We start from the raw sequence: 22,665 nt of genomic DNA on the forward strand, positions 1-22,665 counted from the left end.
TAAAGTACAAATTGAATTTGTTGACACCGCTGGGGATAAAATAAATTCATCTTCTAAGCTTCCCCAGTTAGACATTTTTCAATACATGAAGGCTGGCCTGAGACTTTTTTCATGTTTCTATTTTCAGCCCACTGTGTATGAGTGTGACACTCATGTTCCATTGAAATGACATAATCACGCTGAAAAATCCCATTTTTAATTTATTGAAACTGTTGTAAACATAATAGAAACATGATCAGAAAAATCCATTTATTTTTATTCCATAAAAAAAAAAAATCATTTGAACTTTTCATGACTGATACAAATCAGAAAAAATATAAATTTATATTAAAAAGGCAATTCCTGAAGCCTGGGCTTCAGAGCTGAAACCTCTCTCTGACTCTCATCAGGTTACTTTGTAATTCCACATAATCTGTAAAAACAGGTGCTTTGATTTGTTATAAATTCACTAATTAAAAACATAATTTTAAAATTACTTGATGTTTTCAAAGCAGACAAGCTTAGAAAGAAAAAAATCTACTGGATCTGAGCTGCTGTTGTGTAACATTTCTGTAGAACTCCGCGAGTCAAAAACCCAGAAATAACCAAAGTGTTGGCCGATAGGCGGAGTAACCTGATTTGATCTGACACAAAGTTCTGTCCACTACACACACACAGACACGCACACACACAATTAGTGAAAACCAAACACAACCTGAAGGGAAGAAAAATACATCGATGTGGTCAACATGTAAACTTCCAGAATTATGCGGATCCCAATTTGGGAAACATTTGCCGAAAGAACTCCAGGTTTCAGCATTGTCCACTGAAGTTCACAGATGGTCTCCTCATTTTAATCAAGCAGAAAACATGGAAAACTTGAACTTTCATTGGCTTTCCTCACAGAGGAAAACAGGTCCAGGCTGCTGTACAACACAATTATTCAGGCTGATCTGAAACAAAAGTCCAGTTTCAAGGATCAGACTTTCTTTCACTTGGAGAAAAAACTGGAAATCTTGCTTTGAGTCTTCAGAGGTGGTGAGAGAGGAGCTGAAAAACAAAGCAGAATCCTAAGCACGGTGAAAAACTTTCATCAATTAGACAGAAACGTCATCTCCAGTATGGAGCTGTGATGACATGGAACTGCAACAAACTGAAAACCAGACATAAAGTCAGACAGATTGATCAGAGAAACGTGTAACTTCACTGATGGATCCTGACCTGCAGAGGGCTGCTCCTCACTCACAGCAGGACACGGCACGGGCTGACCAATCAGAGCATCCAGCATCTCTTTGTATTGCTTCTTATGGTGAGGGCGAACAAACACACCGAACCCTTGAAAACACACAACACACACATCCTTAGTCAAATCTCCAGCATGCAGAAGCCAGGAGATCTGTGGAGGACTCAGGCAGAACCTACTGATGAGGAGGTGGAAGTTCTCATCCCTCTCTGTGAATAAGCTCACCACGGTGGCCACCAGGCTGTCGTAGTCGTCCGTCTTCTTGTAGCCGTGGATGGCCTGGAAGAGCTGGGCGGACCTTTCAGGTCCCAGGGCTTGCTTCACGTCGGCCAGGAAGGCAGCGTGGATCTCGTTCTTATGGTCAGAACCTGGCCAGAAGAACGCTCAGTGAGCTTATTCATCCACCCTGCAGCTAATTTTCCAACTGAACTAGTCAATAAAAACTGCTGCAATTAGTCAATTAGATGGTTTAATCAGATTAATCACACTAGCTCTGTGTTTAATCATGAGTTTCTTGTTTATTTTGTAGCAGAAAGCAGGTAATGTAATCTCCCAGTACTCAACAGAAATTAGAAAAACTTACTTCACTATACATGCAATCAAATAGTAGCAAACTTGTTCAGGGGGAAGCAGACAGATGAGACATATTTTATTTTATTTTACAGTTTTTGGGTGCCCCGCCCCTTTCTCATGCTGCCCTGAACAACTGCCCATATAATATAGCTCATATCAAAAAACATCACTATATGCATGCCTTCAAAAATGTTTTATTGTTTCAAACCAAACATGTCTGAAGAGTCTCAGTTTTCCAGGTTTTTATATTCAGGAAGACTTAAAGGAAGTCATTTTGTTTTAAGCAATCATTTAGAAATATCCCACTCCGTTCATTTCCTACGAAACTTGTGCGATGAGGCACTTGTCCTTGTCCTCCTCCAGCAAAATTATCACCGTAATCTGTGCGTGTAAAATTTCGAGCTCATATATGTAAATGTGCACATGCAGGCTAGCGACGCAACAAGTTGAAAAATGTACATTTTTGTTCCCGTCTGCTGTTGTGTAAAAAAATTAACCTTCCGCTGTTGTTCTTTGCTCCTTGTCTGTAAGGTCCATAATGTTCTGCTGTGAACTACATAACGCTCGGCGGGAGAGAGGCTTTCAGGTCAAAGTAGGTAGTTTGATTCATCTGCATCATGTAATATTAACACATTAAAATTTTCTGATTAATTGCATGTGTTAACGCGTTAACAATGAAAGCTAAGAAACTGGCTTTTCAGAGCTACAACGACTCTGTCGGACAGGCAAAATGGTCAAACACACCAGTTGCCGCCCTGGCTTAAGATCTCCTACCAGATGGAGCTGCTCTTAATCCCTGCTGGCTCAGGTAGGGTCCTCCTCTGTTGAGCTGCTGAGTGTCGAGCTGACTGCATGTGGACCTGGAGCTCACAGCTCCCACCGCTGGGTGATCTACAGCCGGAAGACAAACACATCAAAGTTTTCACAAACTTGTTGTTTCTAGGAAATAAGTGTAAATTTGTACTTTTTAATGATCATTTCTTTTTTTCCCCCTTCCATCGAGATCACCGCACTAGTCTGTATCACTGCCGTATAAGGAGAGTTTCAGACATTCCCCTAGACTTCCACAGAACGAATGGAAGTCACGTTACAAACAGTTCCCAAGTTGCAACAGTGTGTGAGCGTAATTTGTTCTTGGTGGGTCAGAAGTGTTTCTCTGGGAAGTTGAAAATGTAATATTTTCTTGCTGTTGTGAAGCGTTAGCTTACTGCATTGCACCACAATTAATCAACAATTATGTTTTATGTCGCCAATTTTTGTTAATTAAAATCGTTTTCTTCCTAGTTGTGTTTTAACTGCAGCCATCTCATTGTGAGCACTTAAGCGGGCTTAAGTCTGTCTAATTCAGTGTTTTGCAATATCCAGTTTAAATGCTGGTAGTTGATCGTTTTCTCATTTTTGTGGTAATTCCAGTTACTGAACCACCTCAACTAGAAAATCTTTAGTTTTTTTTCTGCAAGATTGATGCGTGTAATTTAGTTCAAGTTATACATCCTTTGTCAGAAAGGGCCGCATAAACGGAAACATCATCATTAAGGAAAAACTTAATTGTGAAGATGAGTCATTTTTAAAATATATTTTCCAGATAAACCACACGAGAATGATTTCAGTGAACTGCTGAAACAAGCTGCATACAAAGCATTACAAAGGTAGCAATCTCATTTTCTGTTCTACAAAGTAAGAGCTCTTCATCTAAATCAATATGCTGAAATGTGCTATACAAATAAAATTTGATTTTGATTGATATGCCCACCTGAACACCACACACACGGAGCTTGTCACACAAACACACTGAAGGATCGAACTTGTTGGCAGTTAGCATTTAACTCAAAGCAATCCCACCAAAGTTCCTGCTGTGGCTGGACAGTCCCAGAATGCAGAAGCATCATTTTCCATAAAGTGAAACAGAACAAAAAGCAGAACTGACAGGATAGTTGTAACAACACCACAATAAAATGTGGAGATAAATCATCCACATGTTGGAGAAAATACTCCTGATGTTCAGTTTTAACAACAGCAAAAATAGATTTTTTTTTTATCCTGTTCTTATCGCTGTCATGTTTCCTGATACATGGTATGCAGAGTCAGGCTGCTTTGGCAGTAAGGGATGATATTATTTTTACGTCCAGGCTTTTTTTTAGAGCCTCCATCAGTAACACAAAGAGAAGTGGCTCAGTTTCCTACCAGTCTGCAGAATCTCAGCTTTCTTCTCCTTAGACAGCGAGTGCTCCGGTTTGAACCCACAGCCCTGACCCACCAGCTCCTGGCATTTCTCATCAAACGTCTTTTTGTGATGTGGACGAACAAACTGGTAGAACCCTACGGCAGGGAAGCAGTCGTGGTTAGAGCAGACACGCTTTTACAGACTTCAGAGTCTGAGGCAGAACAACGCACCTCGGAACAGGCTGTGAGTGTTGGGGTCTTCAACCAAAACAGCCGTCTCTGTCAGCAGGACGCTCAGGTCGTCTGTCTTCTTGTAGCTCTGCAGAGCCTGGACGATGTGGTCGAAGCTCACCTTGCTCAGAGACTTCTTCATGTCGGCCAGGAACTGTTTGGCCCTGCTGGCCTTACTCTTCTCTGGCCCATCCTCAGAGACACTAGCTTTCTTTAGGGACCAGGTATAAAAATTAGAGGATCAGATCCTGATACAAACATGTTTAAGTTAGGAGAGTAGCAATAAAACAAGCAGCTGCTGAGTTCGTTTGGACCTTGGTTGATCCACTGCTTGATTACTTAGAATTTAACAGAAGTGCAAATTTTATTCTAATTGAGTTTTTTTTTTGTTTTTGAGACTTGGTGCCCCGACCACCGGGCTTAGCACGTTTTCTGGGGAAAACCCTGGGTTCAACACTTCAGGTCAGAAAAAGCAGGATTTAATCATCAGTGTAACGTGTACCTGTTCCTGAATCAGCTTGATTTTCCGCTTCCCTCCCCGCAACTCGTCCTCCATCTTCTTGTCGTATTGGAGGGACAAGGTGGAGAAGCGGCCGGCCTTCAGAAGCAAAAAGTCCACAAATCATTTGAAATGACAGCATTGTGACTCCATGTTGATCATGAAGTAACCAGCAACTGACCTTCTCCTCTCCGACATTGTTCTTGTCGTCCTCCCAGCACCGGTCACCTCTCTCCAAAGCGTCCAGCAGGTTGGTTGGTTTCCTCTGATTTTCCTGCACCTCACTCTCATAGGCGATGCAGAGCTTAGCCACTCCGTTAGCTCTGCTCTGCTCATCTGATCACAAACACGAAACACATATTTTAACATAAAATATGTCAGGTTTTGTTCTTTGTCTGCAGTTCCTATTAAGTTAATGATGTCACACATGAAAGGATAAGAAGAAAACTATCCTGTTTGCTAAAAGACACAAAAAAAAAACAGAGGAAGAGGATGATTTGGTCAGATCAGGTGAAAATAGGTACTGGACCTTAGAAGTTAGTGTTTTCATAAGCTTTATTTCAGGGAACGTAGCATAATGAAGTAACTATGTCACCTTCAGTATATAAAAGTATATATCAAACATAACTTAAAAGAAAATTGATTTTTGATTTCTCAAACATGCACAAAACATTCCATGAATGCTTATGATGAGAGAATAAGATTAGGACATAATGCCAGGCTCAAAACAGTGAATAACACAGAATACCTTTCCTTTAAGATGTGATATTTCTTGAGTTCTGTAGGTTTAAAATTTCCACTATGAACTCAGCCTTTATAGAAAGTATTGAAGGGTGGGCTGACAGATGAATAGAATAATGAACAGAAAGCTGACAGATTGATGGCAAAGCATTTTTAAAATACAATACTGACCCAGTTTTCTTCTCTTGAGGCTGGGAAGGTGTGCATCCAGGGCCTTTGCTTTCTGGGTGTGGTAACTTTCAGAGCCAGAGCCGGAGGAAAAACTGGGAGTGTTTGATGAGCATTCGGTTGGAAGGTTTTCTAGTGCAGGCATCTTCACCACAACAGGCCTCTGGAACATTCAAACACAACCACACTGAAGCTGTAGTCACAACAAACACCCGCAGTACAGCATAGCATATCTGAACTCACTTAGAAATATTTTATCAGGACTTTGCAGGTCAAAATGGTCAAATTCATAAACAGGAAAACGGTTTTAATTGATAAAATCCTTCAAAGTAATAGAAACGTACTATTTTCTGTGCAACCCGAAAGAACTGAGACACATCACGGACAATGTTCCCAAATCTGTCGTAGAGGCGAACGTACGGCTTGACCCAGGATGGAAGCTGAGCTCTGGCATCAGAGCTTTTAAACCTAGAGGAGAAAAAAACAATGTAAGTTCCCATTTTCCCCAGAGAAACAGAGATATCCAGTGTTAGGAGTTGTGGTTAAAGTTATTGTGGGAGTGGATTAAATGTAAAAATCAACAAACTTTCAATTCAGTTCAATAAATTGTAATTCATCACAAAACGAAATCATCGTGACTCATATCACCAAGGAGTGATTTTGGAGTGTAATATCTAGGGTTCATGTATTATTATTGAGCTTTTGAGATGCTAAATAATCAGCTGCTCCTAATTGTAAAGAACCTCCATCACATCGTAAACAACTGTTCAAAATTTTTAAGCGCAAGAGCAAAAATCCTTTCAGCTGCTCAGCATCCAGAACCTGAGAAATAATTGTTCTTAAAAGCAACAGCTGAATCGGAAAGAAACATGAACAAAAGTCTGCAACTCTCTTAGTGACCCGGTCTTGTTACTTCACAAAGTCAAATACTGAACATTTTTGGCCCAAAAATCCCTGGATGAACCAATACTGAATAAATCTTAAAACAATAACTGTGTATGTTTGAATGTAAATTAATTTCCAATGTAATTCCAAAGTATTTAGAATAATAATAAAAAAAACTTAACAGAGGCTTGAAGAACAGTGCAAGAAAACTGCTCAGTGAGTCATCATGATAAATAAAAAAAGAACTAAATTATGACAGCTGATTATGGATTAATAACAGTAGAACCACTTTCTGCCCACCAGCTGAATGCATCATTAAACTGTCACTTAGACTCTGTTCTAATCACCAGTTGCCTAATTATACCCCAGGTACTTAAAACTACAATGAACAAACTTGGAACCAAAAATAATGCTACTACTACTACTAATAGTAATACATTTAATTTATAAAGCCCTTTTCATATCACCAGGATAAAAACAAGGATATATACCTTTGATCACAGAGAAAGATGGCTCCGTAGTCCTCCTTGTGGCGGATAACTCTCCCGATGGCCTGGTTCACTGCTCTGAAGGCCTGCTGTTTGTACCACTCCTGACCTGACAGGTACTGACAGGAAGAGGCTTCATGTCAACACTGAACATCATCAAACTGGCCTTCCTGGGCCTCAGCTGCCAGTTTAACCTTACCCTCATTCCTGGAGATTTTTTTCTGCTCATTTCGTCCAAAAACTGCATCTTCAGGATGACTCGTGGGTCAAACTTAGGAGGAAACGGCAGGCCGGTGATGATGACGCCCCGGCCAAAGGTGTCTGCAAAATCCAAACCTTCACTAGCCTAGGGTAAGAACAACAGGAACGGAGCTGCTGTGAGACAGTCTGTCATTCACACAGTGATGATCCCATTTACTGCGGGTTAAATTTGGGGAGTTTGTTAAAGGGTTTTTTGCTGAAAGGTTGGTTGAGGAGCAGTAAAATCCCTGCAGAAGTCAGGAATATTTCTGCCTAGTTCCATTTCTCCATGGCCCTCTCACACGTGGGTGTTTGCTTCAGAAACCACGCGAGCCGCATGCCGCTCAGGCTCCCAGTAACCATCAGCTGCTTCTGGCCAATAAAACCTCCAGCATGGATTTCTCAGGAGTACTTCCCACAACTACGATGGCAAAGATTAAACATTTTGTGAACATAACTTTAGAAGTTCTGATTTCAACTGAATCACACATCTACAAGCGTAACATGTAGAGAAGTGATACTTTCAGCTTCTTCCATTCACTTGTTTCGCTTCAGAAAAGTTCAGAACTCTTAAAACTAAAACATTTAACAGAAACCTTGATGCATCATCAAAACACAGAAAGCTGTAAGAATCATTCTCATCATTAAGATTATTCTCAGCACACCATCAGGGTCTGGTGTACCGAGTCAACAGTCAGCTGCATATTTCTTCTATCATCCATGAAGCGTTGGAGGAAAACCATGATGAAGACGATGTGCTGCTATTGTGTCGTTACGAGCTTACCTTCCCACGGCAGACGGCAAAGAAGCTTCCTCCTTTAGACACTGGATCATTCACTTTGTTGTAATACCCATCAATAACCTTTAAACACACACAAACAGGCTCAGGTCAGCAAAGAAATCCAATCCAACTACTACGATCCCCGAGACCCTGACTATGCAGGTTCTTAACATTAATTATTGAAGAGCAAGAAATCCACAAAAAAAATATGCAAAGAAGATGGATGCACTTTGACAAAAATTTGATTTGGCAACAAACAACAATCAAAATAATGTGTTAAATATATATTTAATATTGTTATTTAAAAAGGCTATTTACTCTGTAAGAAGAAATAATTCCTGATTTTTTCCCCTTTTGCTCTTCATTCCTCTGTGTGTCTTTCCAGTTGTTCCATTTAATGAAAAACTAGCTCACCTCGTTAAAGGTTCCCTTCCCTTTGGGTTCAACAAACATGGGCTTCATGTTCTCGATGCGATCCGTGTGTCCGTTGGCCTGGAGAGAAAAACCAAACTCAGAGCAAAATGCTTTGACACGTAGCTTTAAGGCGAGCAGCAACATGGTGCCTCACCAGCTAGCATGGCACCTTTACACACACAGGATGCATCACGCTGAACATCAGCGAAGGGGGTTCAGGGCTTCCCCCAGTGTTTTACAAGCCTGGTGGGCCACCAGGCCTCACTTGTGCCCCCACCAGGCTTAGCATTGCTTGTTTACTTAAGTATATTTAAAATGTTTGCAGTTTTTAAGTCTTTATTGTTGGTGTTAGCAAGTTTTCCAGTCAGAAGCAGAGCTACTGTTTCTGACTGGAACCAATTTGAAAAGGAACACCGGGTCCTTACAGCACTGACAGCTGATCAGATGATCCTGGTGTGGTTGGTTGATAGAAAACAGTCGCAACATATGCTGACACATGTCTGATGTGCCCAGTGTGTGTTGCTCTTTACTTTCAGAAATGTAAAAATTCTGTCCAGCAAATCAAAACTTTTAATTCATAGAAAATAAGACAAGAAAACAAGAGGGAGGGGGGGGGGGGGGGGGGGTTCCTTGAACTGCATAGATGTTTTCCACAAAGGTATCATGGAGACTTTGGACTCACCCTCCAAAACTCCAGAGTTTTCTCCATCAAAGGGAAGGAAGGAAAAAACACCAAGAGGCCATGAGGAACCACCCGGCTAAGGTTGGCTGAGGAGAAAACACAAACATCAAGAAACCAGAAGGAGCTTCAAAATGAAACAATATGGGAACAGAAAATGTTCATTATTTCCAAAACCTGACAGCTTGTGATTGGATAATATCAACTATCACAACTGATTTAAATTCAATTGAGTATTCATCTACCAATAGCTGCAGTTAGCAAACAACTACAACTGGAGACATTGTAAAAGATTTGTTAATTTTTTTGTTTGCTCTGAGAATTTCCTGTTACACATTGATCTATGGCTGATTGTATTGTGGCTAAAGAGTGTTCACTGTGTCTTTATTTTCAGCAATATGGAAAAGAATGAAAAAGAAAGTAAAAAAAACAAAAAAACAAACAAAAACCAGAAAAAATAAAGAAGCTGGATCTTACCTACAGTGTTTCCTAAAGAAGTCATGTTATCAGGATTAAACCTAGCAAAGAAAAAACACATCAACACAGCTGCTGCACAGGTGCCATCACAGCTATCAAACAATATATTTACATATAGGCCTGTCGCGATAAACGATAAATCGATTAATCGTACGATAAATTAAAACTATCGACGTCATTTTAATTATCGGCATTATCGTCTCTTCCGGCCTTTTTCTCTTTCTGTTAATGACACTGAATGAAAAAAAGGCTCAACTCCGGTGCTCTCCACTGACTCCTCCCTTCCTCATTTCCTTAGTGTAAAGCCCAGCGCACACGACACGATCTTAGATCTGTCAGCCGATTGTCGGCCCATTTTCAAAACCTGACGGACCACACATTAGCCGACAGAAATCCTAGGTATAACGGTTCGATCAGGTTCGTTCCTGCCATGTGGTGTCCAACAATGGGCACAAAATAATGGCTACAAGTTCAGTTAACTAATTTTAAAACCAGGCATTAATCAATGCTTTACTACAATCTACCTGCAATGCATGTGGCTAGTGTCAGCGTAAAGTCCTGACCGAATGAAAATCATTATAACCTATTTATGTCACGTTAACGAAGAACAGCTGAAAAGTTACCGGGTTTATCAACTGCGGTAGCAATTTCGCTCCAACTCCTTCTCTTGTCATTTCTATATTCTTTGCATGTTGAATAAACATTAATGTTGTTTCCACGTATCATCTCCAATGTCCGCTGGACTTCGGGTTGCGCCGTGTCAGCTGTTTGGGATTCCCCGACGTAATTTCCCCTCAGAAAGTGCGGAGGAGAATCCGCGCTTTCTGATTGGCTGCTTGTCACTTTCAACAGGCTGCATTAAGATCCCAGTGGGGAAAACCCTGATTTGGATAGGAGCGGCAACGACGATCTACCGTAACACACCACACAATCTTAGAAAGACCAAAGGTCTAAGATTGTTGTATGGGGAAAAATAGGAGCAAAAAATCATGTAGTGTGAATTATTGCATCAGGTAGTCGATGTGCCCATTTTCTCTATTTAAATCTAATGATTACTGAAGGGCAACATAATATACAGACTTCATAATCTGCACTCTTTTGGTTGAATGCAGTATTTATTTCCACTTTTACTTTATGTTGTTTAGTTTTTGTTTTCAAGTGCGTTTTTTGTTAATGGAGACCATTTTATTTTCGTTTTTGGTTGTTTTGTTTATTTTATTTATCAGTTCCAGTGTTTAGTGTTCTTTTGAAAATAAAGTGTATCTATCTTTGTCAAGAAATCGCATGCATTATTACATCATTTCCATTAAATCAGTGTAAAAAGGTCTTCAAACAATATTATCGTTTATCGCAATAATTTTTGAGACAATTAATCGCTCAGCAAAATTTGCTATCGTGACAGGCCTATTTACATATAAATGAATACACATATTTGGATGTAGAACTTTGTATCTGTATTTTTGTGAATTCATATAGTGTACCAACTTAAATAGAGATCGTCTGGATAATTCTCTAGTTTTTGTATTTTAGGTTTTTTTGTCCCTGTGTGTGTTCAACATGAAGCACAAGCAGCTGATGCAGATTGGCAAAATGGGAAAAGTTGAATACAACATAAAATTTTTCTATTACTAGCATTGTATTGTCTTTCATTTTAACTTTATGGAAAGTAGGATCGTAAACTCCAGTGACTAAAAACCGACCAACCAACCAAAAAATAAAAAATAAAAATCTTGACTTTGGCCCAAGTTTATTTACTTGACAAGACAGAGCAGTTATTTTCAAAGAAAAGGTGACTCACATCCCATTATTGATCAAAGCTGACAAAACAAAAAATAAAAAAAATAAGTAACAGAGCAGGAGAGAGAGAGACAGTCACTCACACAGTGACAATCTAATGTCTACGTTCTAACCACAGCTTCTGATTGGAGCATTTCTATTTTTAATGAATCTAGATTAGATGAAGTCCTTCATTTAGCCGATGTTTGGAAGGCTTTGTCCAAAACAATTTAACATCTGTGGGAAAAATTGAGAAAGACCGACACCACGAATCCAATAAGTTCTCCTCATGCTGAGGAGAACATTTACCTTCGATCGAATGCTGAACTCAGGTGAACTCCATCTGGACCTCGATCAATAACGCTCACAAAGATCTGGTCTCGATCGATCACATGGCCATTTTCGAGAAGCACCGGAAATTTTCTGGAACAAATAAAAGAATCGAATCATAGCAAAACACGGGTTCGAAATACTGACAACACAACCCATCACAAGCTGTTCAAATACAGAAGGTTAGAATAAGAAAACATAGAATAAAGGCTGTTTTTATGAACTTAATTATTGAACAATTAAAAAAAACAAACAAATAAAAACCATCAGTTCTATAATCAGCTAAGAAAACAAAAAGTGAATGATTTAGTTAATTTGTCCAGGCATGGGCCAAATATCAACCAGGCCTACAACAATCTTTGTTTTATTCTCATCGTTTCTTATTATAAATTGTCTAGAGGAGTCTTACATCCTCATCTCAGAGGTGAAAGAGGTCAGGGGAGAGAGGGTGCCACTGGTCAGAATAACACAGCGAATGTCTTGATTCACCAGGTCCTGCATGCTGAAGCCAGGGGAGAAGCACCAGTAACTCAGGACGTTGCCTACAACACACACACAGAAGCAGATCACACATTTTTACTCATCCAACTGTTGGATGAGTTCACTGTTGGATGAGCAAGCCCCTCTCTCTGCCTTGAGAGAGAGTAGACTGATCAATTTACTCACAGATCAGAATAATAGAAATCTGAAGAAACTTAGTCTTCAGTGACAACACATGTTTTTTGTAATCCTTTAAAGTGATCTTGATCAGTGGTTCTCAGGTTGTTCTTTGGTAGCTTCCTTGTTCATTTCCAGTCTTATGTCGTCTCATTTGCATAGGAAATTAACAGCCATCTATAAGATGAGCTGAACTTATAGAGAAACACTAATCATTACGTTAGATGAAAATCTAGTAATCAGTTTATATTTATGCACCTGAAAAATAGGTCACATCCTATTTGTGTGTTTCATTTGTTCTCCATTTGTTTATTGTACTGATAATTTTACAAAGAGCTTCTGCACTCAAAACCATTTTCTAACTAATAATAACTAATAATAAAACAAATACAGAAACCAGCTGCTGAAGATCCTACCACAGTTTGGAAAATGCATATTCCATCATCCCATTTTTTTTTCTAAGGACGTAACGTTACAGAATAAAAACCATGAGCTAAAGGTAATTGTTTTAAATAAATAACCATGTTACCAGAGATCCATACCTTGTTTCTTTGAAGAAGGAGCAGACCACAAATCAGGGGTCTGTCTTTTTCTCTGGTAGCTGTTGTCAAGATGGATGTGAACCTGAACCAAGCAGACCATCACACCTTAAGTTAGCGTGCAAGCAAGATCAGCAGGCAGTAGGTAAAATTGTTATTATTGCTTTTTTTTCTGGAACAAAAAAGGGGGAGACAGCGGTAGGAGTTCTCCCTGCAATCGGTGGGTAGCTGGTTCGATCCTTGCCACAAACAACTTGGTCAGAAGGGCTGATAGAGCAAAATGGCAGCTTCGCTTCTGCCAGACTGCCCAGGGCAGCTGTAGCTACAATCCAGTAGCTTCCCATCATCAGCGGGTGAATGTATTCTTTGAGATCTCAATTTGATATAAAGGGCACTATAAAAACAATCTATTATTATTATTATTATTAACTGAACAGACCTTAAAATGGGCTGTGTTGAACTCCATCTGCTTCTGTTTGTCCTTATCCGATGCTTCCCCACAGAACACCAACTAACAGACCAGAACACAAGAAAAAGTTACTGTTCCACCGCAACAGACTCCGGAAGAATAAATTAGCTTTAGATGGCTAAAGCTAATTTTGCTTTAGCCATCTAAAGCCAATTTTGCCAGCATATGTGGCTAAAGGTGACCTCAGATATCTTAAGATTTTACTGTAAAATAACAGAAGATTTAAACTCAAAATGATCATCCTTTATTAATAAGTGAAATTCAGAAATATCACCAATCTGGTAAGGAAGAAGCACAGACCTTTAAAAACAGCATGTCAATCAAATGCTACACAGAATCAAGGATTTTCTATCAGTGGAACTGAGTGGGTGAACCTCCTGGTATATAAAGAAAGTCTGATTTTATAGGATTTTTCTCTGCTTAAAAAAAAAGAGTTTCCTGACATCCTCTTAAAAGAGCTACTAGTTTTCATCCTACAAATGGTTTTATATTCCACTGCTGTAACTGGATGAAATGTAGAAACACAAACTACATCCTAAGATGGAAATATAATCACAATATTTTCTGAGTTGTTAACACACATTGGATCCTCCAAGTCAAAATAGCTAAATCAGGTCAATTCCTACATTCCCACATATTTGTCTGGACATTTACAGAAGGTTTCCTCAAACTTCATCCTGTAGCTCACCTGTATCATATCAACCAGCTTCTGCAGTCCAGCTGTACTGAGGAAAATTCCTGGCACTGGTGAAAAACATTATGTAAACGATTGGTTAGAGAAAAAAATCTGCACATGCATAACATTACTGTAACACAATTATTACATTAGAGCCTATGAAAAGGAGTAGAAAACTTATAATATACAAAGCGGCAATATGAAGAGAAGCTGTCATACTGACGTCCAGCCAAGCTTCCAATGATCTGCTCCAAAGCGTCATGGATCTCTGTCTTGGTCCTATAGGTCAGATGGGCTCTCTCCAGCAGCTCATAGATGAAGCTGATACAGAAAGAAGGGGACATGTCATGTCTGTCTAGGATCAGCCCAACACACTGATAAATTGGCTGGACAATAAATCATCCCATATTTCCTTAATTTTGGGAGACTGGCAATCGGCCAATGCCAACATGTGACACCAATCTTATCTTCCTCCACAGAGGTCTGAAAATCCGCCACTGTCTCCCTCTGCTCTGCCGTGAGAGAAGGCTGACGGACAGACCCACCCACCAGGTCACGTCTGCACCTATGGGATTAATAATAGTCACCCCACTGTCTCATACTTAGTGACTTTGTTGCTATATTTAGGGACTTTTCAGACAAAAAATTATTAGAAACTGGTATCTGCCAAAATTCGAAATTATGTTAATAAAAGTTTTTTAAAGGGCCACTACTTTACTTTGTTTCTGTCCTTCCTTTATGGTGTCTCTGCTTCTAAAAACAGTGTAAGAGCAAAAAACATAAAAAAAAATCCCAGCCATTTTTTGGTAATTGACCTTTTGCACATGAAGGCATGCTGTTCAGAATTGTACCCCTCCACCATGACGGACATCAAAACAACCTATGAGCTCATGTGTAGCCTGTCAGAAAACAGACAACTGGTGGCCTAATGTGACTTTTATTTTGTTGATTTCACGTTAAAAATGATCATAGGATGCTGCACGGTTGGCTGCACAAACAGACAAAGATGCAAACTTTTAATGAGGAAAGATATATTGTGGGTAAGGCATCATTTACTGTCGGGACTGAAAGTTTACATTTAGAATTTGGTAATGTTCTAGTGTCTGCCATGTTTTCACATTAAAAAAGCAAACAAAGCAAAGAAGGGTCTTTCTGCTGAATTATGGTGCTGATGTCAGCTGCTCTACTTTACATCATGGCACACTGGCCTGAAGCAAAGCAGAATCTTGAGTTTGAATTAATAACAATATAAATGTGTTTCAGAGCCGCAGTGTTTAATCCTTCAGTGGTTGTGGTTTGAAGGTTGTTCAGGAGGCTGCACTTCTGCTCCGGGTCAAAGATGAACGGGTTGTACCACTGTGTGTCTGCTGGTAGCCATTTTCACATGTCTGAGGTGCTAATGTAAACACTGAGTTAACGCTACAACAACACATTCCTCAATGAGCTCAAAATAGGCAGAACTGATTGGGTGAAATCTCGATATCTAAGAATGATTTTGAGTATTAAATGTACTTAACATGTTTTGCATAGCCGACAGACCTATCCTAGCTTGTTCAAGGAAGCATAATAATGAACATTTAAGGGACATTTAATTAACACCCAACTCAATTTTTTTGCTGATAAACTATCTGGTTATTATTTAGGGTAGTAATATCTTTATGTTTCTGTGCAATTGTTGACATTCTAATATAAATTTGTCTAGTTCTGCATTCTTTTGCCTTAAACCGTCTCATTGCCTGCTTTCAGTCAAACGTTGCCTAAGTAGTTGAATTTTCCCATTGGTTGCAGTGGCACAGCTCGGTACAACTACATCACAGCCCCACATTCAGGTCTAAAACCATCTCACTCTGACACACAGTCTAGTAGCGAGTGTGGACTTGGAATAGTGAGCGTGGCTGTGCAAACCACTGATCAATTGTGCTAGAAAGCTTGGCAAATGTATGCTTTATAAGTGAAGTGGACACAGAGTGAAATAAGTTTCTTCTCTGCTCTGACTGTATGCTGCAGCACTGTGGGCACAAATTTCAGTCATATATATTTTGTATTTATAAACTCAGCTGCGACTTGAGTTTTGTAAACTTGCAAAACAAAGGGTTGAAAATGTTATTTTTGTGCATCAAAAAATAAAAATGTCTGTATGTACAAAAGATTTGTATTTGTAAAAGATAATTTCACAAACTGTTAAAATCACCCACATTCCTGGTTTTGTGATGCCTTTGTCACTTGGAACTTCATACGAATCAATGGCAGCTTCCAAATCCAGCAGTATTTCTGTCAAAGAAGACAGAACATGTCATGAACTTCAAATACAACCAGAGATACCGCTAGGAAAATGTTGCTCATAAATTATACTTACTTTTGATTTTAGCAATTGTATTTATATCTATTTTTGAACCTGAAAAAATACAGAGATGAAACAAAGTTACTTGTTTTCCTGGTACAAATCTGCAGCTTATGTTTTCATAAATTCTCAACCCAAATGACTCCAATTTATGACTTCAAGACTTTGATAGCATTGCATTACAAAGAAAAGGGTTAATTCACTTGCTTTCTAGGAGTCAATTATTCTTGAATTAGTTATTCAAGAAACTTGACCTGAGCTGAGGGACTCTACATTGTGGTCTTCTGTAACAGAGCCTCCTTGGCTGACTTCTCTAGCCTGCTCCACCAGCAGCCGGTCCACAGCAGTGATGGCAGAAGCGATATCGTATGGAGTCAGGTCAAAGGACGTTGATTCTTCACACGTCTTCTCCTGCAGAGAACAGAAAGGCATCATCTGATGTATGTGCATATAAAATCGTCAAAACAAGGTGGCTCCACAAAGTATTGACTCAGGGGTGATTAATACTTTTGCACACTGCACTTTTCAGTTTTTTATTTGTAAAACATGTTTTGGATCATGTATAATTTTCTTTCTACTGTCTGGACAGTGAGTGTTTGAAGCTGATGCCAAATTCTTTGTTTGGTCACACAATAAGCGACATGCAGGCATGCCGCCGATTTAGACAATCAATATTTTTAAGAGTACAGGGAATAGCTCTTACCACATTGTGAGCTTCGTCAAAAATCACCACGGCTCCATTCAGCTCAATATTGTGAGCCCTGCGGCTCTGTGGAGAAAAGGACAACATTACAACTTCTTCAGAGAAAATTGGTTTTCTTAAGACACACCTGTGACCTATGAATCATCAGAACATAACGGGTTCTTCAGGAGCGCAGACACCTGACCAAAGGAACAAAGACCCTTTTATGCCAAAACAAGGAGCTTTATCAGTCAGAACAACCGCGTTAGGAAGATATGACTTATTTCTTTTGCAATCATGACTCCGTTTCTTAATTTCAAGTGTTTGATTATATAAAGAGAAATGAAAATCAACACAGACGAAGACAAAGCCATCCATCCATGACTTAGCTCACTTTTGGATCCAGCAGATAGTTGTATGGCATGAAAATGACATCAGCTTGCTGCTTAAGAGAGCGACTGAGGTAGTATGGACAGACCCTGGAGAGATACAGCAGATCACATGTGATCTTTAGCCATTGTTCAAGTAAATAAACAGACAGAGAGGTAGTAGGGTTACCTTTGTTTGTTGCCAAATTTGACCAAGTCCTCCACATCAAGGATAGAGTTAACCAAGTCTCTGTCTGTGCTCTTCTCTAAAGGAAGACAATTAAAAGGAAGAATCATAATTTAGACAACTGCTAATCTTATTGTAAAGATACACTGCATATCTTGGAATATCTAATTAATGAACCTCTAATGCTTGTAAATAATTAATGTTAACTTAAAAGAGACTTAAAAGAGATTGTTTAAACACCAAAATATAGGATTCTTTGAGTTCATTTAAGAAGCCTTTGTGGAATTCCTAATTATTAAATTCTTGATAGCTACAGTAATTGATAGATTAAGAATCAACACTCCAAAAAACATTATTGATTTCTACTTCAGTCAAAATTAATAAAGCACAACTTTCTGATAATAAAATTCTGTATTTTATTTCGTGTGTACTTGTAATATGTGCCAAATCTGTTGATAACTCTAAACTAATGTTAATTAATTCAGAGCTAATTGGCCAGTGCTGCGACTTATGCCTTCATCTATTAGTTTAAAACCTAAACCCTATCAGGCAGGTATGCATAAATAATAACTGAGACTGAAATATTTGACTATTTTCTTAAATTCAGATTTAATTTTGATCTGAATTACTAGCTTCAGTAATAATTGCCCAAAGGAATTATTTCACATATTCATAACCAACACTAGACTCCTAGTAGCATAAAAGCATTCCTCTTGTTTTTGCTCAGTTAAGGTCACTTCCCTGGTAAAAACTGATCATTACCGTCAACATTGTTGTAGTACTGACATGACCTGGTGGACACCTTTCCTCTGCACATATGAACCTGGATAACAGAAGATTTAAAATGATTATCTCCAGATATGTACAAACTAGCTTAGTACAAGGATTCATTTTGAGCACAAAAATGAATGTGCTCATTCATTTTAGGCCATATCACATGAAATGGCATAATGTTACACTGCTTGGAGCAAGCAGCAAAAGGCAATGGCCTTCCAATTCATCTCAAGAGACTCGAAGGCAGAACAAGACGTTTTGGCTCATGTATGGCTTGAAGGAGTTTTAGACTTTGTGTGCACCAATTAATCAGCTCCGATTCCCCAATTTTTGTATGATCAGGAAATTTTTGTGACACCAATCTTAGATCCTTCTGAAAATCAGTCGACCTTCTGGTTTTAAGAGAGAGAGCTGACTGACAGACCACCCACACGTGCATGTCTGCACGTGTGGGTGGTTATCAGCAGTCCCCCCGTTGTTGCCAACTTTGAATCTTTGCCGTTATATTTAGCAACTTTTCAAACAAAAGTAATCTGTATGGGTCAAAAATCGAACTCAGCAGCCAGAAAACTTCAATCAGTTCATCCCCATTTTAAGCCTCCAACTAGACTGCAAATATGGCCCAATTTATTAGCTGATGGTTAGTTGGATTGGTAGCAGAATTATTCAGTCTACTTGAGACAACAGTAGTGTTGTGTAACACTACTGTCACTGTGTCTAGTAGTGTTTACTGTAACACAAAAGTGGAGGTTACCTTGATGTGGTTGCTCTCCTGACGCATTACTTCCTGGTTGATACACAGCTGCTCTCTTGACCCCAGCACACACACCTTTGGCCTAATTCAACAGACATACAGAGAAATCCAAATTATGATGCTGGCGTTCACCAATTTTAACCTTAAATACTAAATTCAGCTCAACAGTTCCAACTTTAACGCAGACAGGCTCCCCGTTTGACTCCAGAGTACTTTGGTATACAAATGAATTCATGGCTGCATAGATGCCTGCAATTAGAGGTGGGCATTTATTGTATCATTTATCCTGATAAACTTGATTTATTGTTGCCACAATAAATTCCAATAAATTATATTTATTTATTTATTCTTTATTTGACTGGTTTCCTAAAGAAGCGCATTACACATGGGTGTGTTTTTCAAAAGCACCTTTTGTGTTTGTGGGGTTATCATTGCTGTGCTATGCAGTCAGCTCAAATTTAAACACATAATATACGGTAAGAAGTAGTATAAATAACAAACAGGGTAAGGAATGGAAAGCCAAAAGAGCCTCAATTAAGCCAATTAAAAGGATACATGTGAAAATGTTAGTAAAACTTGAGATGCCTTCATCAAATTGATTAAGATCTTTTGTCTTATCTTAGTTTTCTAAAGAAAGAATAACATATAGAAACTGTTATCGTTTAGAATAGGAAGAGAGTAAAGTAGAACATGAATGGAAAAAGAAGGAGACAGAACAACGTATCAATCATGTCTTCAGAGAGTAAATATAAATGATCTTCTACTAGTTTCAAAATGTCATGGGTGGCGGCCCATCTCAGATAATCTGGCCCATGTAATATTTACAACAGTGTAATGATGAGAATGTATTCTTACATAAACACAATTTCTCAGCAAGTGTAAATGTATATCAATCAGCAACAATGACTTAAACAACTGACTGAATAAAAACTACCAACTTGTATTTTGTACAAGTTAATACAGCAAATGCTTACCTGTCTCATATCTGTAAAATCTTTAAAAAATATTTTCAATTCTCGCTACATACGATAATTTCCGTTATGCAAACCCAATGACACTGTATAAAGATGATCAATAAGATCATTTACCTGTATGACGTATTCTTTAACTCATTGATAACCTGTGCAAGCTGTGAATGAGTCCTGGAAGCGTAGATGATCTTGGGAATATCAGTGTAGTAGGCTGAAGGATAGAAAGATCAGAAGAACCACAGTCAAGTGATGAAGTTGCATCAACTTAGTTATTGCTTCTCTCTGAAGTTTCTAACAGGATGATCAACTCCATCAATCCATTATCTTCATCTTAACCCGGGGTCAGGTTGTGGAAGTCCAGACTTCCCTCTCTCCAGCCACTGGGGCCACAGCGCCAACATTGAACCTCCAGCATATCCTGGGTTTTCCTCTGGACCAGTTTTTAATGCTCCTCTAATCTGGAAAAACCTTCCAGAAAATTGCAAAGCTGCTTGTACTTAAGAGTTTCTTTAAACCCAGGCTGAGGAGGCTGAAACATCACCAGTTTATAACTGTCTCTGACTAATAATAACTGGAACATTAATTAATTCTAGTTTTTATTCCAATATTTGATCATTATTCTTGATGGTATTTGAGAAAATATATATGCAGGCTGTTTACCACTACCAAGTTATAGAGGACAACTCAATATATGGAATCACAGTGAACAACAATAGTATACATGAGGTACAACAGAAAGTATAAAACAAGAGATAATAAAAACATAGCATGAAATAACATGGAATTAGAATAACTCTGGCATCCAAAGATATCTATCTGTATCATAAACAAATGCTGTAGCTGATGTTATGACAGGACGACTGTCTTAACATGAAATCTTGGATAGTTTTTGCTCAAGATGATCATCCTGTAAGAACCCCCTGCTGGTCAGTACCTGTCTGTAGAAAATACCAACTATGGTTCAAACATGCAGGGACGTCTTCTGTGATGAAGACACAGAGAAAACAAAGTGACATACTTGGCTTGTCCCCGTCAGTAGCAGCTGTCCCCCAGGAAGCCAGAGGTGTGTTTGGGAACAACTCCTGGCCTTTCAGCTTGTCTGCCAGCCTGCGAGCAGAGATGGAGTCCCTGAAGTGCTCCCTCCATGCAAGAGTGGCACACAGCAGACACAGAGTTTTGCCAGTTCCTGTAGGACTCTCCAGAACCCCATTAACTTTCTGGAAACAAGAAACCAGGCACACACCTTTTACAGAATTTATTTTCTTTATTGTACATCAACTCCTAATAGACCAAGGACAGTAGGGACGAGCTCGAATCGTGGCAGTGTCAGCTATACTGTCAGCTGCCACAGCTTAGTAGCATCAGCTTCTGACTTTTGTGGCAGGTGACACAATTTCTACCACGGATTCAGTGTCAAAATGACAAGAAAACATTTACTTTTAGGAGTATGTATACTATGCTCTACTTTGTACTTTTACTTGAGTCATTTTATTATGAAGTATCACTGTTACTTGAGTAATATTTTTGGATTCTCTACCCTCTGAAGGAAAAATAAACATGTTTTAACCAAAAGTTCCCCATTCATTCCTCCTCAAAGTATACAAAGCACTTATTGCTTGCTACACAGCAGATGTAACAGGTGCGGACGTTTCTAGAAAGCTCTCGTGTTTCCATGGGAACTTACCTCCTGCAAACATTGCAACACTTTGCTCATGTAGTCTTTCTGACACTCGTACGGAGTGAAGGGGAAATTTACTGTCACTCCTCTCAGATTCAGTGAAGGCATCTCTGTCTCCCCAGCCGGACTAACTACAGTTCAGACGGCCTGTAAACGCCTGCTATGTTCAACACAAAGAAACACATTACAGGGAAACTTTGTTGTCACTGATGAAAAATTCATTAGCTTCGCGCCAGCTTCTTCTTCTTCTTCTTCTTTATTTCTTCTTCTTGAAATTTACTTGCGGTTGGCATTAAACGGCCAGGTTTTTTAGGTGAGCATTACCGCCACCAACAGGTAAGGAGTGTGAATCACATGACATAAAAAACGACTATATCAACTTACACTGTTTCAAAAAAAAATCAAATATTGCCTGATATCCTCTGCTTCCTGAATCCTTTTGCAATAAATCAACAATGTTAAATTTCATTTTCATATTGCTAAGATTCCTAATTAACTTGTTTCTCTGAATCTGATAATTCACACCAAAATAACCTGTTCTATTGTATGTTCCCCACAATCACATTTTCCCTGTCACATTTCCCTATCAAAAATAATGAGCTATACAATCCTGTGTAAGTCGTGAAATAATGATCTCTTCTCTCCTGTTTCTTTCTGTTCTTCTCATTTGTCCAATTCTCTTTTGGATTTTATAAAACCACCGTCCTTTCCTTTCTTCTACCCATAACTTTTGCCACTTCTCTTTCATTTTTTGTTTCATTATACAATTTATTTCTGTCATACTAATACTAACATTAATATCAATTGGTACTCTCCTTAGCCATCCCCTTAATCCTGTGATGTGCTGAAACCCATATGAAATTTACTGTTAGCCCCATCATATTGATTGTATAAAGTGTTTG

At 38.9% G+C, this 22,665-nt stretch overlaps 2 protein-coding genes across 2 annotated transcripts in view; one reads left to right on the forward strand and one right to left on the reverse strand.

Moving 5' to 3' along the window:
* LOC116721371 (tumor necrosis factor receptor superfamily member 14-like) overlaps positions 1-22,665 on the forward strand; it is a 1,133,408-nt gene that overhangs the window by 129,385 nt on the left and 981,358 nt on the right. The gene's annotated exons all lie outside the window — the stretch shown is intronic.
* rtel1 (regulator of telomere elongation helicase 1) lies at positions 181-22,029 on the reverse strand. The gene is made up of 33 exons (XM_032564507.1): positions 21,770-22,029; positions 21,104-21,302; positions 20,203-20,296; positions 19,115-19,196; positions 18,349-18,409; positions 17,590-17,665; positions 17,426-17,510; positions 17,053-17,118; positions 16,604-16,760; positions 16,365-16,403; positions 16,204-16,279; positions 14,232-14,329; positions 14,021-14,076; positions 13,303-13,374; positions 12,867-12,948; positions 12,077-12,209; positions 11,647-11,760; positions 9,562-9,602; positions 9,088-9,173; positions 8,406-8,483; positions 7,995-8,072; positions 7,170-7,316; positions 6,974-7,089; positions 5,942-6,065; positions 5,601-5,760; positions 4,870-5,024; positions 4,692-4,787; positions 4,190-4,400; positions 3,980-4,114; positions 2,570-2,686; positions 1,402-1,590; positions 1,201-1,314; positions 181-1,029 (listed from the first exon to the last, which is right to left on the reverse strand). The coding sequence occupies exons 1-33, from the start codon at positions 21,869-21,871 to the stop codon at positions 971-973; spliced, it is 3,498 nt and encodes a 1,165-aa protein (XP_032420398.1). The 5' UTR covers positions 21,872-22,029; the 3' UTR covers positions 181-970.

This window comes from Xiphophorus hellerii, chromosome 1, assembly GCF_003331165.1.
Source record: "Xiphophorus hellerii strain 12219 chromosome 1, Xiphophorus_hellerii-4.1, whole genome shotgun sequence".
Classification (NCBI taxonomy): domain Eukaryota; kingdom Metazoa; phylum Chordata; class Actinopteri; order Cyprinodontiformes; family Poeciliidae; genus Xiphophorus; species Xiphophorus hellerii.